General features: G+C 43.0%; 1 protein-coding gene across 1 annotated transcript in view; it reads left to right on the top strand.

Annotated features, from left to right (window-relative positions):
* ABCC4 (ATP binding cassette subfamily C member 4) overlaps nt 1-24221 on the top strand; it is a 235105-nt gene extending 210884 nt beyond the window's left edge. Inside the window, exons 28-31 of the mRNA XM_040623855.1 lie at nt 2056-2228; nt 2657-2762; nt 11583-11717; nt 22454-24221. Of these exons, the coding sequence (XP_040479789.1) occupies nt 2056-2228; nt 2657-2762; nt 11583-11717; nt 22454-22561 (522 nt within the window). The 3' untranslated portion in view covers nt 22562-24221. The remainder of the gene's footprint in view (nt 1-2055; nt 2229-2656; nt 2763-11582; nt 11718-22453) is intronic.
* The last annotated feature ends 871 nt before the right edge of the window (nt 24222-25092 follow it).

Here is a 25092-nt window from a genome sequence, read left to right as displayed (position 1 = left end):
CGCAGAGGTTTTCAGATTCCCTCAGTGTAACTCCTTCTTGTCTTCTGCCTCTCTCATCTTTTCTCGGGTCTAATACTTCATTATAGATGGAGTGGATGAAAACGCTGCAGAGGGCTTTCACATTCATATCATTCTCATAATCAGCCCTGATTCATCAATGAAGACAGAGTCTCAGAAAACAGTGTTTTCTGGAAAACATGTTTGTTCGTCAGGCAGCTGTGGGCAACCCAAAGGAGGAGCAAACAGCAGGCTAGTAAGCTATCACCTGAGTCAGGGGCAAGCATGAGGTTCTCTCTTCAACGTCAGGATATCAGTCTTAGGAAGCCCCATTGGCTTAGGCAAGTGTGACCAAAGGCAACCCGGAAGGAAGTGCTGATAAAAGCCTCGATCGGCTCCATCCCCTGGGGTGCAGATCTAGGAGTCAGTTTCATAAGAAGAATCACCTGTGAGCCCTCCTCCTTGTAGTGGAGGGGGTTGAGTAGGCCGACACTTCCCATTTCATAACTTTCAGTGCCAGGGCTGGCCCCCACCGTCCAGATCTTACACTTCAGATTTTGTATACCTTTCATGTGAATGCTGAGTACCAGTACCATATTTAATCCTGACTCAGATCCCCATTTCTGGGCATTGGACTTGGGTCTTAAGCACAATCATCACATTCACAGAAGTGCCTCAGCATTGACGATGCTGTAAAAACATTGCTCACGTGCCCTTGGGTTTTGTCACTTGACATTGCAGTTCTGTGTCCCTGCTTGTTGGCCATCACCCATCGATCTCTTAATTCCAAGTGTGTTTACTCTCTGATCTTGAACTCTCAAGGAGAGCCTGAGGTTGGATCGTGTAAAATTTCCCCAAACATGTAGGCTTGGAGCTGAGCTCTACCACTCAGTGTGGTTTCAGATTATCTTTGGTGTTTAACAGTTTGGGTTTTTTTGGAACTTACAATTTTATGAAGGTAGGTTAATATAAGCACTATATAAACTCAAGAGTCTGGGGGAAATAAGATGTGATGTTGTGCCCTGTTTTCGTGAGTTTTCATTCACTTCAAGTCATTTATGAGATTAAAGTAAATGCCCTTGACTGGTCTAGCAGTATGGATTAAATTTGGGAAAGAGCCATCCCCAAAATAGGTTCCAGGTTTGCTAATATATGAGGTGTGGTTTGCCCTTGTTTGAATTTGTTTATTTATTAAGATGAAAACCTTCCAAAATGGTAAAGTGCTGACAAGATTATTTCTTTAGAGAGCCATGCTTCCTGCAATAATTAAATTTTTTTTTCTCCCTTTAGTGTACTAACTCCCATACAAAATGTATTCTGGGAAACTTGACTCAACCATATGATCCTTTTAACGTTTTTAAATTTTTAGACTACATTGAGAGAAATACCTTCATTTTTTGAGAAATTTCCTTAATCCCGAGGGAGGGGTTCCTGGTGGATGTCATGTGGCAGGGGCGGGGGACACAGATGATTTCTTATCACCAACTGGATTAAGGTATCATTTTACATACCAGAAAATTTCCTCGTTATAGGTGTGATTCAGTGATTTTTGGTAAATTTGTAGTTAATCATCACAGCAATCCAGTTTAGAACATTTCTGTCACCACCACCCTCAAATTCTCTTTTATCTATTTACAGTTACCCTCTGCCCCTAGGCAACCACCGTTCTCCTTTTTGTCTTTATAAATTCCTTCAGTTACCTTTTATCTAAAAATTAAGAAGGAACATTTTAAATTACTCCCTGTGTTACCTTGAGGATAGCTTTATGCAGCCTAGTCTCTCTCTCTTCACGCTTGAACAGATGGTGCCTACTGATGGCAGCATAGTGGAGTCTCGACTCCCGTTAAGCTTGTGCTCCTAAGTCAGAATCATTCTGTCCTGAGTGGAGGCCACCATCTTTTTCAGTGAACAGTGATTGGCAGTAACTCCTCCCATCACGTGACTGGACTCGTAAGGACTCTGAGGCGTCCTGAGGACGTCAGAGCTCGTGTGTCTAGTGGGATTGTCTACTTCAGTAGGAGTTCGTGTAGGAAGACGTCATTCTTTCTGTATCCACAGGTACAGCTTAAAGAAGCCATTGAAGATCTTCCTGGCAAATTGGACACCGAATTAGCAGAATCAGGATCGAATTTCAGTGTGGGACAGAGACAGTTGGTGTGCCTCGCCAGGGCCATCCTCAGGAAAAACCGGATATTGATCATTGACGAAGCAACAGCAAATGTGGACCCAAGGTACAGAACTGAGGTCCATGAACCCTGGGATCCAGATTTTCAATGTGGTCGATGAGAAACATTTCATGATGCTGAGAAATGTTTTTAAGCTCTCTCTTTGCCCCAAAGACACCTCTTGATAACATTAATTCTGGAAAACAGGAAGAAACCAAAACAAGGTCAGCAACCCAAATAATGGTATTATTAGGCCTCCTAACAGAGCTGGTTTCCTAAATTCAACTCCTGAAAGTTTCAAGCAATTGGAGGGAAGAATGTTCTACATCATTATATGCAAAATAGGAAATTTCTAAATAGATTTTTTATACTCAGTTTTTCAACAACAAGATCATGTCTTTGATTTTTAAAAACATTATGAAAATGTCATTGTTTTCAGTCTTAAGTCTGCTTTTCCCCTTCTACTGAACTAAATCCAACTCCTTTGGTTCTAGAACTGACGAATTAATACAAAAAAAAATCCGTGAGAAATTTGCCCAGTGCACCGTGCTAACCATTGCACACAGGTTGAATACCATTATTGACAGCGACAAGATCATGGTAAGACCCTCACCTGTGGCATTCCAGGTGTTTCCATTAATGTTCAGTTTTTCAACTTGACCTTCCTTGTACAACCTGATAGAAACCTCCAATGAGTTCATTTTCTGTTGGGTTTTTCCTCTCATCCCTGATAATAACTCAAGTACTTAGCTATACCTTTAGAATGTGAAATTATATAGTAATTTCATATTTCCATATTAAAAGTTTTTTGAATTGTCCTTTTTCTGTATGATGGTCAGCCATGGAAATATTTCAAATCCGAAATCTGGCCTCTTCTTACAGTGTGGTAAAACAGTCATTTTCACCGTGTCACGGTTGTTTCAGTATTTTGGATTCTCTTAATCAAAAAATTGGGCTTTCGTTTAGGCTGCCGTTTGGTTGTTGGGTAAGTCACAGAATTTCCTGGCTGTCGGGATGTTTGCAAAATACAGTGTCAGAGGGGAGTCTGAGAAGAGAGGCCTCAGTCAGAAACAACGTATTTCAACGGAAAGGATTTGATGTAGGGGATTTAACGTAGGAATTGGAGGGCTGGGAAAGTGGGAGGGAAACACCAGGGTGATGATTTTAGGAAGCACCTACTGAGCTCTAGGACAGATCTCCAGACCTCAGAGCTTGGAAGAGAGACCCTAAAAACTCCTATGCTCAGACCTCCAAGGAGAGCCACTGCCCAGCTGCAGGTCTGGGAGGTGCACCGTGAAGCTGGTGCTTGATGTGTGTTCTAATGGAAGATGGGAGCTGATACCAGGTCCCAGTCCCCAGGCGATGGTGCAGGAGTGGCATAAACCAGGGAGACCTTTTGCTCTGTGTCCCACCTTCAGGCCCTCACCCTTCTAGTGCCCCCTGCTGGTGGAAGCCAACAGAGCACCCACTAGCCAAAGCGTCTCTGACATGGGATTTGCAGAAACCCAGCCCCACCATCTCAGGTGAGAGAGTAGGAGGAAAGGTGGATCTGGGGCTGAGAGACTAGACGACCAGCCAGCAAGCCTCTTACACAGTAGAACTGGCGACTGCACACGTGGCAGGCTCCAGGCTTTGGTCTCTAGATAATCTGTCTGGTATCTTCTAGGTTTGATTGGCTTTTTCTTTCTTAATCATTCAGTCTTCCTTATTTTTCTTTCCTTTTTCCCTTCCTCCCTCCCTTTTGTCTCTCTCTTCCTTTCTTTTTTCTTCTGTCTCCTTCCCCTCTGCTGCTTGCGCAATTTCAATAAATCTTAGGATGTGGCTTTATAAAATAAGAGAGCCATCCCTCAAAGAAAAAGCCTTTGGATGCAAATAATCCCAAGGAATGCAAGTTATTTTCAGGCTGACTCCCCGCCTGTGGCAACAGGCTCGTTTTCTCCTATCATGTGGACGCTGACCGTTTTTACCAGACACCACGGTGTCCAGTGATGCTTTGATTAGTGGTGAAGAAGTAAATAGATAAAGAAGGCCCGCATAGTGCATGAGAGGCAACAGATGAAGTTAACCAGTGATTTTGATGGTCTGTACTAAATAGGTTATTAATCGGGAATAAACAATTAGTAATAGTGAAGCTTTCTTATGTGCGGTGAAAACGGAACTGTCTCTTTTGATTCTTTGGGGCAGTTTCCGGAATATTACCTCCCACCCTGCTTCATATGTATTATCAGATGGGATCATCAGGGGGGCTGGGGAGGGAGGGCACTGAGAACATCCCAGACTGTCCACAGTGAAGCGGTGCCTTCAACCTCAGCACTCCCCGGACCTGCACATGTGTAGGAATGAGCTCTGATGAGGCAGACGACAGGATTTGGATATTTCAAACCAAAAGGATATTTTAGCCTTCAAGCAGGGTGGTCAGTCTGGACCGGAACGTCACAGTAGGAAGCAGGCCACCCCAGCTGTGGCCTTCCATGACAGTGGGACCATGACTCTTAGATTCCAGAAACATTTAGTCTCAAGCATCCTTAGTCCTTCATTGTGTGTTCTTGAATGGTAACTGGAAAAATAACCTTTCATTTCTATTAGTGTTCCTGTCACTTTGTTCTCTTCTCTCATCATTGTATGTCAGATTGTGCCCAGAAGCGTCCTTCTTCCACGGTAAACGAGTGATGCCGGGACGTTTCCCTGTTTGCCACGCTTTGTCAGGCTGCTGAGCGGCCAAGCGGCAGCCAGCTGGCTTGATCTCCAGCTCAGTTGGGGGCCTGTCCAAATAACACCCTTGCTCCTAAATATACCATATAGATTTATTTTTAGTGTTTGGTACGATGACAGTGATGGTAGCAGCTTCTTTGTATCATCTCATACTTAGAAATACTTAGAGTACTGTGGCTTTGGAATGCGTGATCAGTTAGGAATCAGCAAAGGACAGAACTTGGCAGCCTCATCAGCCGGTTGTTCTAAATCTGACCTATTAGCGTCTGACCCACTGGTGGGAACTTCTGTATCCTCTTAAGCAGTCAGCTTCGTTCCCATTATCAAAATAGGTTCATTTGCGGAATGCTGTCCTTACCAGTAGTATTTCCTGGTCAATTTTGAGAACCTCAGATTTTTCTCTCTTGGTCAGTGTCTTTGTCCAAATCCTTAATACGGTTTTGCAAAGCAATTTACAGCCCCTCCCTTCCTTTCTAGCCTGGCCTTACTCTGCCCTCCCTCTTTCCTTCAAGATGCAGTTAAAACCGCTTAGTTAGAACTGTCAGTCGCGTTTTGGTTCAACTGGATGTTGGCGGCTGAAACTGAGGTGCCAGCAATGGAAATGGTGAGATGGTTGGATTGGGGGCAGAAAAGGACAGTGTGATGGGTCGAGGCTGGCACGTGAGGGAAGGGGCCTGAGATCCGGGGGAGTTGGGGAGACTGAGGAAGAAGTCAGTTTGGAGACGGGAAATGCAGGGTTCTCTTTCGAGCCTGTGACCTGTGCCTGGAAGGACCTTCTTCTCTGTGGTGGATTCTGCATGTTTCCATGGGGCTGCCGCTCCCACCAGGAGAGGTGAACCCGGCCACTTGCTTACATCTTGGTCAGAGCTGGTTTGGGTTGCTGACTCCTTTGACAGGAATGGCAGGAGTGGACCTCAGGGGACCCAGGTGGCCTGCATTCCCTAGCGTCACCGTGGGGGAGCTGTCCTCTGTGCTGCATCCACTCCAGGTGGAAACGTTCTATTTTATTCTAGAGCATCTGATTCCCAGTTGGCCTTCAGTCCAGCAAAACACCATAAATCATGTTCTTTTCTTGAACCTTTGGTTTTGGGAGCAATTATTTTTTCTTGCTGGCTTTAGAAATACCTGTTTCCTTTCCAAAAAGCAAGCAATGGTCTGTTCTGTTATTCTGAAAGCTTCAGGGGCGTAAAGACGCGTCAGTCAGCTGCAAGGCCTACTGCTCCAGAGCGTGGTGGAGGGTGGCCGGCCTCGGGGAGTGGCTGGGAAGTGACGGATGTAACGAAGGGCATAACCAACAGTCCTGTCATCGTAAAGTCGTGTAATTGCACGCGCTCACGGTGTCATAATTACATTTTGTTGCACTGGTGAATACTTCTGCACAAAGACGTATGGATATGGTTTTGTTTACTGTAAGTAAATCAAACAAAGGCTTGTTGGGAAACAACTGTGACCTAATTAATAGCTTTGTTTATGTGTTGGCTCTCCAAAGGGATTTGCCCAGTTTTGGTTCATTAAGCGCCATTAATGTGTTAGGCTTAGAATTCTATTTTACAAAGATGTTCTCTCAATTTTAACTTTATTAAACATGATGTAGTCATAATGACAGCTAATTTAATCTTCCTCATTTGCTCAGTTGCCACAAAACAGTGGAGCAAGACAGACAAATTAGAAATCCTCTTTCTCCTAATACTCACCACTATCTCGGCATTAAAGACGGCTTCTTCCCTGTTGTTGGAGGATTAACTGGTTACTTGTGACCCGTCTTCTCTTCAGCCAGTGGCACAGCTTTTTCTTCGCGTCCCCGCAGGCCTGACAGCGTCCCCAGACTCTTCCCGACAGCAGGAGTGGGGAGGCCCCCGCAGCCCTGCGTTGCTGCCTGGGGTCAGCATTTCCACTATCCAGAGTTAGGGAGTCGTGCAGAACGAAAGCCAGAGTCCGCCTCGTCATGTTACGCTGTTTTGGTCTTTACCTTCTTCCTAAACTCCAGCTTCTTTTCAGTAGAGTTTTTCCCGGAGAAATCAAGCCCAGACGCTGTTGTAAAATACCCACCTGGAAAAGCACAAAAGCACCTCAGAGCTAACTGGAGTTTTATTTAAATTCTCTTTTTCTCCTTCCTGGAACTTGGCTTCGGTAAGCCTACGTACGTGGCCACCGTTAGAACATTTCAGAAGAGAACAGTTCCTTAAATACGCCAAGAGATTTCATTCCGGTTTTCAGAGGGAAAAAGAAGGACTGTGAAGGTTGAAAGCACGATCTGGGAGAAGAAATACTTGGGGAGAGGGGGTGGGTGCTTACATGCAATAGCAGGAATTGAGGGGGGCAGCTCTGGCGGTCACTGTGACCTTGCCTTCAGCTTCCCCAGGGGACGATGGTTGACCATTTCAAGACCTAAGAAAGGATTCTGAGTAATACTTGCCACAGTATCTTGCACAGAGAAAATCACAGGCATCCATCTTATCAGTGAGGGACCCAACTTCCAAGGCCACCAAAAGCAGATGTCTGAAACTCCAATCTTTCCCACTCTGCTTACTGCCAAGTGGGATCTCCCTTTGTTGCTTGTTGCCCTACTGAAAACTGTCGCAGGCATCCCTCAGCCGTTGTCAGGTTTCTCCTCCACACTGTGCTGTGCCCCCTCCCCCCACCTCTCCCTGCAGCCACCCCACTATCACTGATGGCGTCCCGCCATTTAAAAATGGATTAGATTATTCTGCAGTGGGTCCATTTAATTTTTATATTTAGGACAGCTATCGGGAATAGCTGCAGATACACAGGCCTGATAAGCACATCCTCATTGAGTTTATGTAACTGACTGACTCATCCAATAGGATGTATTTTCCCTCAACCTGCTAGAGAGCGCGAGTGATTTGAGGTTGGCGTTCCTGGAGAGATGCTGACGCCACGGGATTGCTCTCTTACCAGCTTGAATGTGTGGTTTCATCTGTAGTTTAACTCGGCCTATTGAGAGTTGGGGGCACCGCGGGAGATCACAGGAGCCTATTCTTCCAGATATAAAAGATGTTAAACATAAAAACTCAAAATTCTACCTGTTTTTCTGTACATAAAATCTGGAGTTGCTTTATGTTTACTTATTCTAAAAGATCTGGAATCTTTGCTCAAACCAGGAAAGGTAAAGGCGAAGTGGGTACAGTTCTGTTCCCGGCCTTTTTTCAGTCTGCACCCCAAGGGGGCTCTGTAGCACCTGGCGTGAGTCTTGGAGGCTGGGCGCTCTTGTTTCTGCCAGCGCTCCCTCCTCTCTGACTGCCCCTTCTCTCGTGTCTCTTTTCCGATAGGTGAGATAAATGAGTTTCAAGCCTCCGTCCTCAACCCTGCTCTGTCTGTCCCTCAGGTGCCTCTCCATCTTGCCCACTCAGCAAGCTGAGCTGTGTGGACCCCCGAGTCTCTATCCCTGGTCCTGTCATCCCTGGATCCCACCGCCCGATTCCCAGGACCGGCCACACTCATTCCCCACCTGATCTCACCCCGGAGTCCTCTCAACTACACCACCGGGCACGCACCGCCATGCCCCAAATTTAGTTTCCTTTGAATTTAACTGGAGCACCTTCTTCTCGTCATGTACAATGCCATGGCCTGGAGATGCAGCAGCGGACAAGGGAAACCACGGCATCCTGCCCTTAAGGAGTTGACAGGCTCATCTCCAGACCTCTTGGCTCATGTTCTCTGTGTCTGGAATGACCACTCTCCACCCCCCAGCCCCACTTGCTGCATGTTCAAGCCTCCCCATTCTTTAGGCTCGGTTTTGTACGTTTTCTCCGTCTTGAAGCTCGTCCTCAGAACCTCTGGCCAGAAGTCCTCTCTTCTGATGCTAACTTCCCCCTTGTTGTGCTTCTTTTTTTTTTTCTTCTTGCATTATAGACATTTGAGGACTTTCTTCTCTCTTTCTCAGTATAGACTCCAGAAAGTCAGGGGTTGTGACTTACATAAAAAGATTTGCCTCCTGCACAGCATCTCTCATAATGACGTGAACACACTTAAGTATGCAATAAATGTTTGCTGAATAAATTCAGGAATTAATGAAAGTTTACTTATTTTCCTCAAATGTGTTTTTGCCGTGTGTTACTTGCTCTTTATCAATCCTAAAAGTTGAATAAAATTGGTTTTCTTTTTCTCTATCCACCAGGCACAGTAAATAATTTGAACCCCGAGTGCAATAATAATGCAGTGGAAAGTGGACAGTGGGAAATGTTTACAGTTATAGGCATATTTTCTTAAATTATACAAAGTTAATATATGATATTATCCATATGGGAAGGTATCTTAGAAAATTGAATGTTAAAATTCTCATCTTCCTTATTTTGCTTCTGATAATAAAGAATCAAAGTGTCTTTCTTTGGGAACTCATATGGAGAGGAGAGAATAGAGATTCAGCCCTGGGTTTGAAGCCCACCTCTGCCATCTGCTTGATTCTGTAGCCTCAGCCAGATTACTTCACACACCTGCCCCTCAGTCTTCATCTCTGGCTGGACAGAGTGGGTCTTGTTCATCCTTTGAATTTCCTGTTCCTAGAACAGTGCTTTGCTATTAGGCATGAGTATTTCCTGGGTGGGTGGATGGGAGAGTGGAAGGGAAAAAGGAGGGAATGACACATGGGTGGGTGGGTGGAAGGAAGGAAGGAGGGAAATAAATTATGTACCTTGTCTACCTTGAGAATTAACAGTGATGTCTGTAAAGCATGTGATACAGCGAGTGTTCAGTCCACAGCTATTTTTATTCCTTTTCAAATTCAAAAGGCCGCTATTTTAGTTATGGAGTGATTTTTTTTTTTATCTTAAGGTAGTCATTCTTTGTTACATTGCATTTATATTTAATACTTAAAATGCTCAAAGTATTTTGACCAAAATGATCTTTTTGGTCATTTATATTGTTAATCCTGTTGCTTTTTGAAAGCATTAATTTTTTTCTGGCTCTGCCTTTTCAGATACCGGTCAATTCTGAGAACTAGTCATCTCAGTGGCATTTGTGTGTTTTCAGACAATGTGACAGAAAATGGAAAAATTTACTATTCACTCAAATGTGAATAAAGTAGGAAGTTGGACAAGGACAAAATATCAGTAATACTTTTCATTCCATTAAAAATTAACTGGAGTCTTTTTAGTTGGAGAACTCATTTTCCACCAACTCTCAACTGGTGATTTTTTTTAAAAGTTGTTGCTTTTGCCGAATATAAAGTTCTTCATTGTATGAAGTAATTTGATTCACTTATTTACTTAGTCTTTAAGCATGAGAGAAACCTGTATTTTACAATTGCTTTTCTTCTTCTTCAACATCAGGAGGAGTGGTTATGCTCTATAATGCTATGCTTCAGTAAAATTACACATTGGGGGCACCTAAATTGGCATGCCAAATTATAGGACATTTTAATTATTATGTGGATGTGACAGATTCAATTATTCTTGAACTCTTTTGAGAAAGCTGCCCTTAGCAGTGATTCACAGTAGTAAACAAAAGATTAACAGGAAAATGCCCTTTATGAGACTTAATAAATGTTTCCGATTAAATACCGCGGGATGGAATTAACTGCAGTCCCTAGATGTGGACAGCCAACCTGTGTCCTGCTTGGAGTTCCCGCGTACCCCCTTAAGATAAATTTACTCTAAATACCACCGAAATGAAGAACTAAGTACCACTTAACATCAGAACTGTTTTCCTAGGTACGTCATTTGGGCCAATTGTTTCAGCCTCTTTCTTCCCTCCCAAACCATTAACCAGAGCTACTAATAAGTAGAAATGCAGAGTTAAGAGCCCCTTCCTCTCCCTTTCAATTTCCAATTAGTGGACGTATTAATGAGCAATAAAATGGCTGAAAGGCAGGCAGCTGAAGAAAGAGAGAAAAGGAAGCGGGGGAAGATAATTGTGAAAACAGATATTCAGATCTTCTGCCACTGAGATTGGGCTGCCCCCGTGGACTGTGCAGGCCATGATCGCTGGAATTTGGAGCTCAGATTCTTAATTACTTCTTTAGTCTTATCCAAAGAGAAAATTGGATTTCTAGAGATTTCTTCTGTGCAGAGCAATTATGCCAAAGCTGCCTACGTAGCAGCTCTTTTAGCCAGTCTTTCACTCCCAGGATAATAAGGTCCAGCCAAAGCCAACTTCAGGACGCACCTTCATCTCGCCGACAGGGGTGTTTTGTCCCCTCTTACCGGCTGACATAGTCCAGGACCCTAAAGAAAGTCCAGAAGCATTGACTTCTTTACCAAATACTGCTCAGATTCAGGCCAGCTCAGCAATTAATTTGCGGTCAGGTCACTGCCACCTGGTCTGGTTGACATCATCCTACTTTTTAAGATAAATTGACTTTGATTTTCTTAAGAAATTTCCCAAGTCTGAATGTACGTATAAATAGCCCTCAAAACTCAGAGTCTGAGAACTAAAAGCACTAACTAATAACAGCCCAAAATGCCTTTGGCAGAATATAAAACGCCACAGGACTGCTGAGTGCCCATAATCATACTCTAAAACTTTCATTTTCTTCCTTTCCTATAACATTATAATAATAAAAGGTCGGGCTAGGCCTTTGTCTGCCTAGTAAAACAGGGTAATCAAACCATTTAAACACCAGCCAGGCCTACCACCCAAATGGATTCTCTCTATTCTCCTTCTCCTGCCCCCTTCCGAAATATTGTCTGAGTTATAATATGTTACTGCAAAACATTGTGTGCTAATGGGTTTCTTTCTGCTGATGAACAGGTTTTGGATTCAGGAAGACTGAAAGAATATGATGAACCGTATGTTTTGCTGCAGAATGAAGAGAGCCTATTTTACAAGATGGTGCAGCAGCTGGGCAAGGCAGAAGCTGCTGCCCTCACTGAAACAGCAAAACAGGTGAGCGCGCCGCGAGGAGTGGTAATTAAACTTGCTCTCAGCCGTTCACTCCTCGCAATCTGGCACCAGGGGTGCTGTAACAAGCACCCTGTGCCCTTTTCAATTATAAGCCTTCAGAGACAGCGCTTCATGACTGGGTCTTAACAACACGTCCCAGGTTGAAGTCAGGTCTGCTGAGAATCGGCAGAATCGGTGGGGGAGTCGGGTGCGCGGGCACGTGGGATGTTCGGGTGCGAGGGCATGTGGGGGTGCTCGGTGCACCGTGGGTTGCTCAGGTGCGTGGGCACCTGTGCCTAGTTGCAGAGAGAACAGATTCTAAAGAGATTTCCCATGTTCGATTCTGTGGGTACTGATTCTCCTGGGGCACAGAATATTTGCATTTTGCAGACCCCTTACATTTCAGTCTAATGTGTGCTCACCTTTGAGATGCAAATGTGGTCAAGGCGTGTCCAGGAAATTGTGGAGAGTTTGGGGAAAAAATAATGTGGGTTATTTTCTGTCTGGTCTAGAAAGATCCAGTTGGGAAATCTGTAGGTTGCTTTTCTGTTTTATCATTTGTAAAGAAAAGTACATGATGCTGACACTTTCTGCCCAGGTTTCTCCCTGATTCTTGGTTGTTTAGAATTAGGCCTCGTTACCACCGTGTGCTTCCTCTGCCTTCTCGGTGATGACATCATCATTGGGACGATCAAGAATCTATCCTAATGCGGTAGTCTGAGTGTGGTGCTTGAGGGTTTACAAAGCGTTTTCACAGAGACGATGTGTGTGACGATCTGGTAGCTTTCCAATAACAGTAGTGGAGTATCTCATTGTGCAGGTGTGACGTGAAAACTGAGGGCTGCTCTCAGGGACTCAGCTTAATGCCCGGCAGCGTCTGTAACTTCCTGATCCAAGGTGGGAGTTGGATTATGGAAGGATGGAGGGAAGAAAGGAAAGTCAGGTGTTCTTGCCATTTGAGATGCATAGCAGGGGTGCAATGGGAACAACCGTCTTTTGAGGCTCCCCATCGGAACCCTTTAGCTCTGGGCATTATAATTATGGGTACATTTTTCTTTTCATCCTTTTGGACTTTCCCAGATTTTCACTCTAAGAAAAAATTACTTGTGTGATATCTTAAGCATTTGAAGGAAATCTGTCCCAGTATCTGACAGTACTTGCGTATGAGAGATTTATCTGAAACACAGCCTGAATTCTCTTCTGTCCCTGCGTCCTCTCATCCCTCCTTAGAAATGAAGAGCTGACCTTCCATTGTTTGTAGGGGGTTTCTTTGGATTCTGCTTCCATCCTCAAAAACTGTTCGGTAAATGTGTAGACGTGTGCCCAGTATTATGCTGGGAACTCACGTGGCGGATATGTTCCTTAGTCATCCCGTCTCTAAACCCAAGAATGGAGAAGAGCAGAGGTACTCCGTATACATGCTGAGCCATGTGGAAGAGAGGACGAGGCTTTGACGTCGTGCGCCACGCCCTGGGCTGTGATAGAGCTTCTCTTGCGTGGGTGCTGGTTGAAGAGGCTGAGACTTTGAGAGGGGAAGGAGATGGCCCAGAGTCACACAGCTGGCTGTATAATAGGCAGATTCAGAGTTCAGACCGAGGGTTAGGGACGAGGACATCTGTATCCTGAACTTTTTGTAAATACGTGCGTTGTATGTGAATGGAGAGAAGCTATACTTGGAGCCCGTGTTGCTCTCATACCTGAAGTTAGACTGCTTTCATCTACTCGACGTCTCCCAGTCAGCACCTCCCTCATGACACCCAGTCAGTCCCTGGGGATCCCCTGTATCATCTACTCATAAAACAGCCAGGAATCTCGCAAACCCCTTTGTTCTTTGACCTCAGGCATTTCACATCAAACAGATGGGTCCCCACCTACGTGTCAAAGCCTCCATTTTAAAAATGTGTTATCGTTGTATATTATCAAGACATTGAGGAATGAGAAATAAATCACAGATAGTTCCAGATAGCATAAGATCGTATGTAGTTCAACACCCTCATTTTACAAATGAGGAAACTAAGGCCCCGTAGAAGGAAGGTGGCCCTAACTTATGTTAAACTCTAGTTTGCAGCGGACAGAGAATTAGAAATCTGTTCTTTTAACATGTTTTAATGCAAGTGTAAGGTACGTACAGAAATGTTTATAGGTCACAGAGTTAGAAGTCTTGTGGTTCCTGGTCTAGTAATCTCACACCACATTTAACAATATTAATTTACGTTTGGGTAGTTCTCGGTGTGTGTGTGTGTGTGTGTGTGTATTTATCTTGCTCTATAATTTTTTTTAATTTAAATTAAATTAATTAACATATAGTGTATCACCCAGTTACCCCAGCCCTTCACCCCCTTCCCCTCCAGCAACCCTCAGTCTGTTTCCCATGGTTAAGAGTCTCTTACGGTTTGTCTCCCTCTCTCACTTCGCCTTGTTTTATTTTTCCCTCCCGTCCCCTATGATCCTCTGTTTTGTTTCTTAAATTCCACGTATGAGTGAGATCATATGATAATTGTCTTTCTCTGATTGACTTCTTTCACTTAGCGTAATACCTCTAATTACACCCATGTTGTTGGAGATGGCAAGATTTCTTTTTTTTCTGATGGCTGAATAATATTCCATTGTGTATATACACCATATCTTCTTTAGCCATTTGTCTGTCGGTGGATATCTGGGCTCTTTCCATAGTTGGGCTATTGTGGACATTGCTGTATGAACATTGGGGTGCAGGTGCCCCTTCGGATCACTACATTTGTATCTTTGGGGTAAATACCTAGTAGTGCAACTGCTGGGTCATAGGGTAGCTCTATTTTCACCTTTGAGGAACCTTCATACTCTTTTCCAGAGCGTCTGCACCAGCTTGCATTCCCACATTTGGGTCGTTCTTTATCATTTATCTTACACAGTTCTCACGTGTATGATTTCACTTAATCCTCATGGCGGTTTTTTCTTATACCAGTTCATGGATGAGGACAGTGAATCAAGGACTCACCTAAGGTCACAGAGCTGGTCAGTGGAGAGCAAGGGCAGATTGCTGGGTGAGGCTGAGAGCTGCTTCAGTCCAGGTGTTAAGTTTTAAAACCCTGCTCCTTTTCTTATGTGGTGTCCAAGGTGGGGCCAGGTTCTCATAATGGCAGAACATCCCTGTGGGATTTCGATCCTGCCACTGGCTCAAGTCCCCTCTCTGGAAAGATGTGAGGAAATACATGCCCCAGTTCTCACTCCAGTTGAGTATCTTCTTGACATGATTTCTGCATATGCTTGGTCCTCTTAGAACAGGCTCTCAGATTGTCAGCTTTTTAAGTGTGTGACCTTCAAATAGCAATGCACCACTGAGAATAACAGTAGGAAGATTAGTGTAAGTCAACAAGCTTTCCGCTCCTAACACATTGGAATTCATTCCTTTGGAAAGAAAACTCAGCATCTAGGAAAGGTACTTCCTAGTCATGTTTTCTTGACCACATAGTTGTTTTTCTGAAAATGTTGGTGTAGGCAAGCTTAATCACTCTCTGATTGACCCTCGTAGATGATCCATGAAACAGCCTTTCTGTGTTTTAGGAACATTAAGCTGAAAGGTGCATTAGGTGTCTTAAAGCAACAGAAATGTATTTCTCACAGTTCCGGAAGTTGAAATTTTGAAATTAAGGTGTCAGCAGGGTTGGTCTCCTCTGAAACATCTTTCATTGGCTTGTAGTTGGCCTTCTTCTCTCTTAGCATGGTCTTCCCTCTGTGTCTGCCTGTGTCCTCATCACCTCTCATGGGTACCCATCAGAATAGATTAGGACCCACCCATGTGACCTCATTTTAACTTAACTGACCCCTATCTGCACATACAGTTACATTCTGAGATACGGAGGGGTTAGGACTTCAACATACAAATTTTGAGGGGACACAGTTCAGCCCATAACCAAGGGTGAATGCCTGCCATTCGTTCTCTTCCATGATGAAGCAGACCAGTTGAGGTTTTTTGGAGTTCCTTTGTTCCCAGTGTGTAACAGATGCCATTTAACTATTCGTGAGATCACCAGATACAGCCCCAAAGTTAGGAAATCCTGATAGCCTATGACCCATGAGCCTGGCCCAGTTGGAATACGTGGAAGAACGCTTAGCAGCCCCATGGCCCTGTATGTCTCCTGAGGTCTCCGAGCCTCGGGGTCCTTATCTGCCGTGCTGGGGTTCCAGCACTGCCCCGCCTCGTTGAGCTCTCACTACACGGATCAGATGAGACGGTGTATACTTACCTGCTTGAAGAATACAGAGCATTTTGTAGGTAGAAGAGTTTTATCTCTCAACGATCACAGGGGGATTAGTTTCTTAAAAGCCGTCGATGGAACTCTTACCTCCCTATAATAACAAAAGAAGTGCCCAGAGTTCTTCTAGGTAGCTTTAGAGACTCTTCAATAAATGAAATTTATTTTTAATAAGTTGTTTTCAACAGATGATACACGCTAATGCTACAGAATTCAAAATCTTTGCTGTTTTTTAGAATAGTTGTTCTAGTTTACAAAGAAAAAGTAAGTCATCTGCCCACTTCTGTTGTGACTCGGCACCTCCCTCAGAATGGAGCCTTGGCACCCTTTATGACCGTTCTGCTGATACCGTGCGTGTAGGAACACGAGCGTGTGCGGACACAGCCTTTCTGTGTTTTAAGCACCAATGACAGCCATGTTTTACTTTCTCATCTCCGATTATATCAATGCATATAGTTATCTCATTTTTTTTAATGGCTGCACAGTATTGCTTTCTTCACTCCTTTTTCCCCATTTTTTCTTCTAATTAAGTTTATTGTTTTCTGTTTTCCCCCCCAAAGAATGCGCTTTCAGATTTACTTAACTGATTCTTGTATTCTGTGTTACAATTTATCACTTTCTGCTTTTATATCCATTAATTCCTTCCTTCTGTGGTTTATTTTGTTGTGGCTTCTTGACTGCATTTGCTTGTCATTCTTTCTTGTTCATTAATGCACATATTTTAAGGCGGTGAACTTTTCTCTGAATACTGTTTTAGCTGTATGCGATAGGTCCTGATACATAGTGCTTCCGTCATAGTTACGTTTTTATATATAAATCTACAATTTTGGTTTTAATTTTATCTTTGGTCCAAGAACTGTTTGAGAAAGAGGTCTTTAAAACTTCCTGGAGTTGGGGTTTGTTTTTTCTGTTTTCTGTTTTACTCATCAATGTTGAGTTTCATTGCCTTGTGATCACAAAGTTGTCTGTGCTGTTTCCACCCAAAACCAGTGTTTAGTAATACTTTTGTGTGTTCTAATGTATAGGCAATTTTGGTGAATGTTCTTTGGGCATGTAAAAAGGTGGACTGTTGTCTGTTTAAGGTATAGCATTTAATAACTTTTAATTAGATACACCTTGTATTATTTAGGTCTTCTCTATCCTTCTTTGGTCCATTTGATGTGGCTTAGAGATGTCATGTTATGTTAGTCTCATTGTAAAAAGGTTTTTACTTTGTAGTTCTTGTCATTTTTTTGGTAATTTTGGTAATTACCAAAATTTTTTGGTAATTTTGATGCTATAATATTTTAGTACACAGATATTCATGACTTGGATTTTTGCTCTGAATTATATTTTCTACCATTTTAAAGTGCTTTTGTTTCTTAGATTTATTTAATGCACCTGGCTCTGAATGCATGCAGGTTCAAAACTGCAGTTGAGTCCCTTGCTCTTCACTTTGTTTTCATTTGCCTGGTATGTCTTTGTCTTTTAGTATCAAATTATAGATATATCTCTTGTAAATGGCATATGGTTCAGTTTAGCTCTGAGATTTAATGTTAGGGTGCGCCCCCTCCTTTTTAACAGATGAATTTAGTCCATTTATGTTTATTGAGATTACAGGTATATTTTATCTTATGTTATGCTTTCAGCTTTTAGTGTTCTTTTAAAAGCTTTTTAATTAGTATGTATTTTTTTAAAGTTTTTGTTTTTGTTTAATTTTTGAGTAATCTCCACCTACCGTGGGGCTGGAATGCATGACCCTGAGATCAAGAGTTGCATGCCCTACCGAGTCAGCCAGCCAGGCACCTCTATTTTTTTATTGTTGTTCATTGTTTTATGTGTGTACCTTTCACTTCTTCTAGGAACACTTTCTTTATTATTATTGATTCCCCATTGTAAACAATGACAACATCTCTTCCCCCTCTCTCTGTGCTCCCACCAGATTTTAGTTGTTTAAATAGCTTTCCTTCTACTATTTACCTTCAAATCTTTAAAAATACTTAAACCCCTATTACTTTACTTACTTACTTGTTTCAAATGCTACTTTCTCCATCTCTTAGTTGGCTAAAATCTGTCCTCTAGTATATTGTCTTTCAGACTTTGGGTTGTGATCCATTCATGAAGCTGTAAAATCTGTTTAGTCAGTCATGACCAGTGTGTCTTAAGATATGAGATACAAAAGAATGGAGTGGAAGAAGAAGAACAGTGTGTCTTTCATAGTAATAGTAAATATTTCTTGGAAGTCCTTTCAATATAGATGTTGATCTCTCCTGAGTTTCAATGTAATATGAAATGTACTTACTATTGTGGGTGACAGTAAAAATAAAAGGTTGGAAAACAGGGCTCTGTACCATCTTAAAGGAGGGTTCATTGGTGTTAGAATCCCTGACTTTACCACATGTATGAAGTATTTGCTGCATCTCTAATTCAAATGTTCTGGTTATAAAATTCTTGGGTCACACTTTCTTTCACTTAGTATGCTGTAAACTTTGCCCTACCATTGTTTATTCATATGGAGAAGTCCAAGGCCAAGTTAGAAGTAACTCGATCTTCTTTCCTGGATGCCTGAAGGACTCTTTCTTTATTTTGAAGGCACTTAGTTTTTCCTAGGGTATTCTGTACTCTTTTGGTCCCTAGCTTTAAGTCTTTTATTTCTGGAAGTAACCTGAATTATAGCTTTGAAGTTTTTTTTTTTACTGGAGTCTCGCCTTTACAAATATCTATCATGTACATGTTGTCTGTCCTTTGTGTTATAAAGCTGTTTTCTCCTGGATCCTTTTTAATTCTTTATTAACTTTTAATTAACGCTTGCTTTCTCAACCCTGTCCTCCATGTCTCATCCTGTTTTTTCCAGCAGTGGCAAAGTCACTTTGTGCCGCATTCGTACACCTGTCATTTCCGTGATGCTTTCATAGTCTCTGCTTCACTTTTGGCCTCCGTCAGCTCCTGGTTCATCACTTTGTGTTGCTGTGTCATATTTCTAAACGCTCGAATTTCTGTTGTCCCCAGACCGATCTACTACATTTTCTTTGAATGTACTGCATCGCTTATTTATTTTTTTTACAATTTTCATCTGTTTGGTATTTTTTTTTTGCCGTATGTTTGTCTTGTTCCTTTTCCTCCCTTTTTTTGTTGGTGACTGTTACAGACCGTGTACTACTACTGCGTTGTTGTTGTTGTTGTTATTCCTACTACCAACCTCTGAATTGAGTTTTTCCTGGACCGTATATTTAGGCTAATGGTGGCTCGGGCGTTATTTCAGGCTAAAGGGAATTCTCTCCTTAACATAGAAGCTCCTTGTGACCCAGAGTGTGTGCGTGTAAGCAAAAGAGAGAAATTGAAAATGCATGGTCATTTGGCCTGTCCTCCTTCCGAGCCTGCAGAGATAGGCGGTTCCTTGCATTTCAGGATTTCTCGTCTCCGAGGGCCTCATCACCGTGCATGCTTCAGGCAGAGATGGTGATTCTGATCGGTTCCTCATTGACACACCTTAGAATTCGCCAGTTAGTTGGACACCCGTGCTCTCCCACAATTGCCCAGATCCCGCATAGCTATCTCTGCTCTGGCTTACTGCAGCCGCACTAGATCCGGTGGCATCTGGCAGCCCATCTGGGTATCCTGCCATTTGGGATTTCCGAGGACTCCTCATTTCATCAGAGATGGGCTTATTTTCTATCTCACAGCACCCTTGCTGCCTGGAGTGATTTCTGAGAGGAGAAGGGGAGGGGAAATCCATTTCCATTATGGTGAAAGCAGAGGTCTTCTCTGACTCTCCAGGACTCTTTAACCTTGCTGACACAGCTACCAGTGTGTGCACCGGAGTCGGACCTGCTGTAAAGACGAGTTGGAGAGTTACTGGAACGGAGCCAGGCCCATGCAGTGTAGTGAGAATGAACGGACAGGGTCTGGAGCCTGAATTCAACATAGTGAACCGATGCCTTCTGAATGCAGTGTAAATAAAAGCCCCGTCGCTGGGCTTCCACCACGCATGGGCAGCTTTGATTGCTGTGTTGCTTTTAGTGAGGTCTGTGTCCGTGCTGGTTGCTTGATTGACACGCTGGAGTCAGACGCTCAACTTCGTCTCAGCCTCCGTCAGAGGGACCGCAATGAACCAAACCCAAGAGAAGGAGGGGGCAGGGACAAGAAACCCGATACTCACTGGTCTCACCGTCCTCTTGTCCTGATCTCGAACTTCTGCAGCATTGTTTCCTTGATTCTTCCCAACTGTTGTGAGCCGGCATTGTTATTGTCCCTTCTGACAATGGGGAAACTGAGACAGAAGAGCCTACGTAAGGGGTCAGCCAGCAGTCAGTGAGCGTTAACTCTGCAACTCGGGTCGTCTTTTCACGCCTCCGCCACCTGGTGACCGTGTTCCCTGAATTGGAGGCGACTCAGCTGCCCCCCGGGGGTTCTGTAAAGTCAAAAGAGCCACAGAAGGGCCTCCCAGCTGTTTTGTTTTCCTCACTCGAGTGGGGGCTGCTCCTTTCCACGGGCCGGGGGCCACTTCTCAGAGCGGCCTCGTAATCACACCCGCCACTTACCGTGGCCTGTCTTTCATCTGCAGTTTGTAGCCGGTAATTAGTCCCTGTGGGGTAAGTTGCTGTCTCACTTCGCAGGTGAAGCAGCCGGGACGGAGAGGGCTGAGCGATTCTTTCTTCCCGGGATCAGCAGTGAGTCCCGGGAAGAGACAGTGGACGTGGGCCTCCCCATCCCAGGCTTGGCCTGCGGCCCGGGGACCCTTCACTTAGGTGCCTTCGTAACCCGCCTGGGGAAGGATGCCTCCCCTCACCCTTCTGTTCCTGCAGTGTATTCCCAGACACGCCAACACAGGAGGAAATGAAGGGTCAATCGAGGATTGAATACACAGGAAGCTCGCTTTCAGTGTTTGGCTTCAGGTTTTTCCGACCAGGAAGATAAGACCATTTCAGCGAAGCATTGCCAATAATGACATTTTCTCTGTAAAAAATTACACTGAGCGGGTTATGGGGAAAGGCATCGGCTTATTTGGGAGAGGACTATCAAACAGTAGAAAATGAAGATGTGTTTTTATCCTATTGGCTATTTTTAGTTTCAACAAGAAATAGCTGTTTTTGAAGTACATAAATATATAACCAGACAAAGTATGGCCAGCTTTAGATTTACCAAAAAAGTTAAACAATTACCCCCCAAGGTATTATTTTTAAATATTTACATTATAATGGAAATAGCCTCAGATTTCTCCCAGTGCGATCCAAACATTCTTGGAGAAATCCTTCTTTTTCTCCTTAAGTGACATTTTAATATATAATATTTCAAATGTAATGTTATTTTTGGAGTAGCAAGTATGCAAGCAACAAGGGAAAAAGAAAGTACATACACTTAATCTGCAGGTAGGTGTCCCAGCACTTTTCTTTTTTGTATGTGAAGCCCATTATCTCCTATGATAACTTTGTTGACAGTACCCACAAATATATTTGGAGCCAGGTTTTATAAAATAGATCCAGAATCATACGACTAAGAGACCCCGGCTCATGACACGTGTCAACCTTCAGATAGATGGTACATTTTCTGTTTTAAAGACTCAAACAAAACTTTTCACATTCTTCTTTGGGGGAAAAAAATTACATTTGAAGTCCTTTTTCACCCAAACACATTTTGAGATAAGAGCTCACAAGTCTTGACATTATTTCATTTTGTTACGCACATCTGTCAAGGAGCTGAGATAGGATACAGCTACTGAAAACTGATGATTGTGGAACAGAGAAACTTGACAGCATTTCATTCCCTTTATGTTCTGATTATACATTTATCAGAAAACCTGTATCTCTTCTAGTTCCGCTAGAAATTGGTAGAATTCAAGAACTCAAAGGCTTGGCAAAGAACTGTCCTATTATTTGGTATCATCTTACATTTTAGAGAAGTTGCTTGGTTGAGTCATTGTTAAAGCTTTTGCTTCTCTTTTCATTCTTGTGGCCCACTATCCACAGATCCCATTTCTATAGGCCCTATAACTGCTTTGCCGCACAAATTAAACACTGGGATATTTCATACATATACGCCAGCGTTTCAATGCTTGTCAGTCAGAGTTTATAAAATACAGGGATTACAACCTGATATTAACATCCAAATCTATTGTGCTCATTTTATGCGTGAAAATGAGAAACCCTCGTACGGACGCTAGATTCCCCGGCCTCTTTGTCACCCTGTTTTTAATTTATCTCCGGGTTTTGAGTCAGTAAAATGATTTTGCTTTATCAATTTAATGTAGTGATAAAACATATCTGTGAATCAGAATGATCAGAAGCAAAGTGGAGCTACGCGTTGTTTGGCATGAAGCCCAGCCCCGCCGAGGGGTTAATAGGGCTGCTTCCCTCACTGAGGGGAACACATCCCTGTTTTTCTAATTGTACCTCCACTAGCGATGTGATGTCCTTCACATGAAGAAGTGGACGTAGACATGCATCACCGTGGGGAGGAGGGCTTGAAAGCTTGTAAACGTGTTGTTTTTATACCTGTCTTTTCTTCTTCTTTTTTTTTTTTGTACAGGTGTACTTCAAAAGGAATTATCCAGATATTACTCACAGTGACCATGTGGTTATGAATGCTTCCAATGGACAGCCCTCAGCCTTTACTATTTTTGAGACAGCCCTGTGATCCTACCACAACATCAAGTCGATTCCAAAGGCATTTTTTAAAAATAGTTTTTGCACTGTGTAACTATATATTGTACTTTTTTTTTTTACACTAGCAAAAAATATTTTACACACGCAAGATGTTTGGATTTTTTCCTCCAGCTTCACTCAATGATTTCAAGCTCTAGCAGGATGATGTAATAATTTTTTATTTATATGTTAAAGTATTTTTTTTTCTTCTCCAAATCACAGGTGCAGGACACCAGTAAAAGCTGTTGACTAGGTTTGGTGCCTTAAAGAGACTTCAGAGCCAAGCCTCATTTTGTTACGTATAAGACAAAGTTGTCACAGACCTTTTTTTTTTTTTTTTTTTTTTTTTCAACTGCCCTCCCAAATTCCATATTACTTGCCAGCGATATCAGGGATTCTATTTACTTGAAGACTGTGTGAAGTTGCCATTTTGTCTGGCCACTTCCTTTAACATAACTACGATCCATTATTTCTCCCTAAAGGCCTCTGGTTGAAATCGTACAGATACAACTAATAGGAAAAACTTAAAATACACTTAAGTGACGTTATAGTGACAAAAAAAGATACACGCTTAACATACAGGAGGGCAGTATTTAATTACATGTTCTGAAAGACAAGGAAGAGAAAATAATGCTTTCTCAACCCTGGAGCCCCCATAGGTGATTTGATCGTGAAGGACGCAAGTGTGATCACCCATCATCTTCTAGATGGACGCAACTCCAGCATGGGGACCGCTGTGGTCTGACGACTCTGCATGGTGACGTTTTCAGAGAAGGCCCAACCGCTAGCTGAAATTCTGGACCGCAGAGCGGTCGTCTTACTTGGGTTTCTGGTTTACCGATGGCTGTCTGCTGACTATAAGCCTTTTTGGTTTAGACTTTCTTGAAATCCCTTCTGTACTGCATGTGCGGGCTCTCCTGACTTGGTGAGAAGAACCAAACATCGTCGCCAGCAATGGCTGTAATTGGGCAGCGTGTTCTCAGGGTGCACCCGGGAGGCTCCCTTTTATGAACCTGCCCAGGTTATTTTCCTTCTGACCACTAAGAGCACTTTGTTTGGGTCTTTCTGATTCGTGAATCCGCAAACCACTATACTCCCAAGGCCTGCTGCACTTTATCTGAACCGTGGGTCTTCGTCTTTCCGGGTGGTGGCTGTGATATGGGAGTTCAGATTGCTGAAGGTCTTACGGTTGTGGTTGCAAGTGGACTCTCGTGACCTCTAGAGTAAGGGGTAACCACCCTGCAGTTGGATATGTTAATCGCTATGCCCTCACACAGCAGATTTTTGGACTCTTCAAAGAGAGAAACTTGTTTTGTAGCATCAAGCCTTAAAAAGCAAACACAACAAACGACACAAGATACATCGAGTGCAGTCGCTGTTCGACTCTTTGTATTTAGAAATAATATGGTGAATGTTTAGTAAGTTGTTCCGTAGTCATGGATAGCATTTCAGGAGACTGAAATGACAACAGTGATGATAATGAGGTTTGTTAAAACAGTGGAAATACTGGAAACGTGTATGTGTTTATTTGGTCTTTAGAGGTTAAAGGCAGTTTTAAAAGCATGTTTCTCTTTTATTTCTGTTTTAATGTCATAGCATTTTTTTTTAATGAAACAAAACTCATTTGAAATAAATGACAGTTTTCATCTCCATTCCGAGGTCTGTGTTTTGTTCTTAGAGGGATTACTGACTCACGTCCTTGCCGTGGAAAGCCAACGAGTTTTCCAGAGATCAAAAGATGTCTTCATTATCAACTGGTTCTCTTGGCTAACTAGCTGTACCAAATATTCTGTAGCTAGGTGGGTTTCAGACAGGTTGAAACAGCTGCTATCGAAGCCTGGTTGCACCCCTTCCAGGAAGGGAGAGAGTATTAGCTTATGCCCTAGGCTTTAACAAGTAGTAAGTTGTTGAGGTTTTTGTTTTTTTTGAAAGGTGACTTTGCCCTGAACTACCAGGAAACATTGATTGCTGCTACCCTAGAACACTGTAGAACATTGGTTCTCAAAGTGTGGTCCCTGGACTTAGGAACTTGTTAGAAATGCCAGTTTTTGTGTCTCTTCCCAGGTCTACTGAATCAGAAATGGGGGTGGTGTGGACCAGTAATCTGTCTTAACCCCTTAGGGTGATTCTGATGCAGGCGAACGTCTGAGAACCAGTACCGTAGAACATAAAGAGCTAAAAGCTCATTAAGAACAACACAGAAAAGCCCAATTAGAGAAATGGACTAGAGACTTGAATAGGCACCTTGCAAAAGAGAATATCCAAGCGACCAATATCTGGAAGAGTGCTCACTGTTATTAGTTACCAGGGAAATGCAAATTAAAACCACAATGAGATAGCACTAAACACCCACTAGCATGGCTAAAATTAAAAAGAATACCCATCGAGTGCCCCTGGAGCCATGGGAACTCTCACGCGCTACCGTGTGTTATAAAGAAGTGTGTATCGAATAAACAACTTTGGAAAACACTTTGATGGCATTTACTCAAGCTGCACACCTTGTGATCCATTAATTCTACTCCA

The sequence above is a fragment of the Ursus maritimus genome, unplaced genomic scaffold (genome assembly GCF_017311325.1).
Source record: "Ursus maritimus isolate PB19 unplaced genomic scaffold, ASM1731132v1 scaffold_10, whole genome shotgun sequence".
Lineage (NCBI taxonomy): Eukaryota > Metazoa > Chordata > Mammalia > Carnivora > Ursidae > Ursus > Ursus maritimus.
The sequence above is the reverse complement of the archived record's forward strand: the minus strand, read 5'-3'. Positions and strand labels throughout refer to the sequence as shown.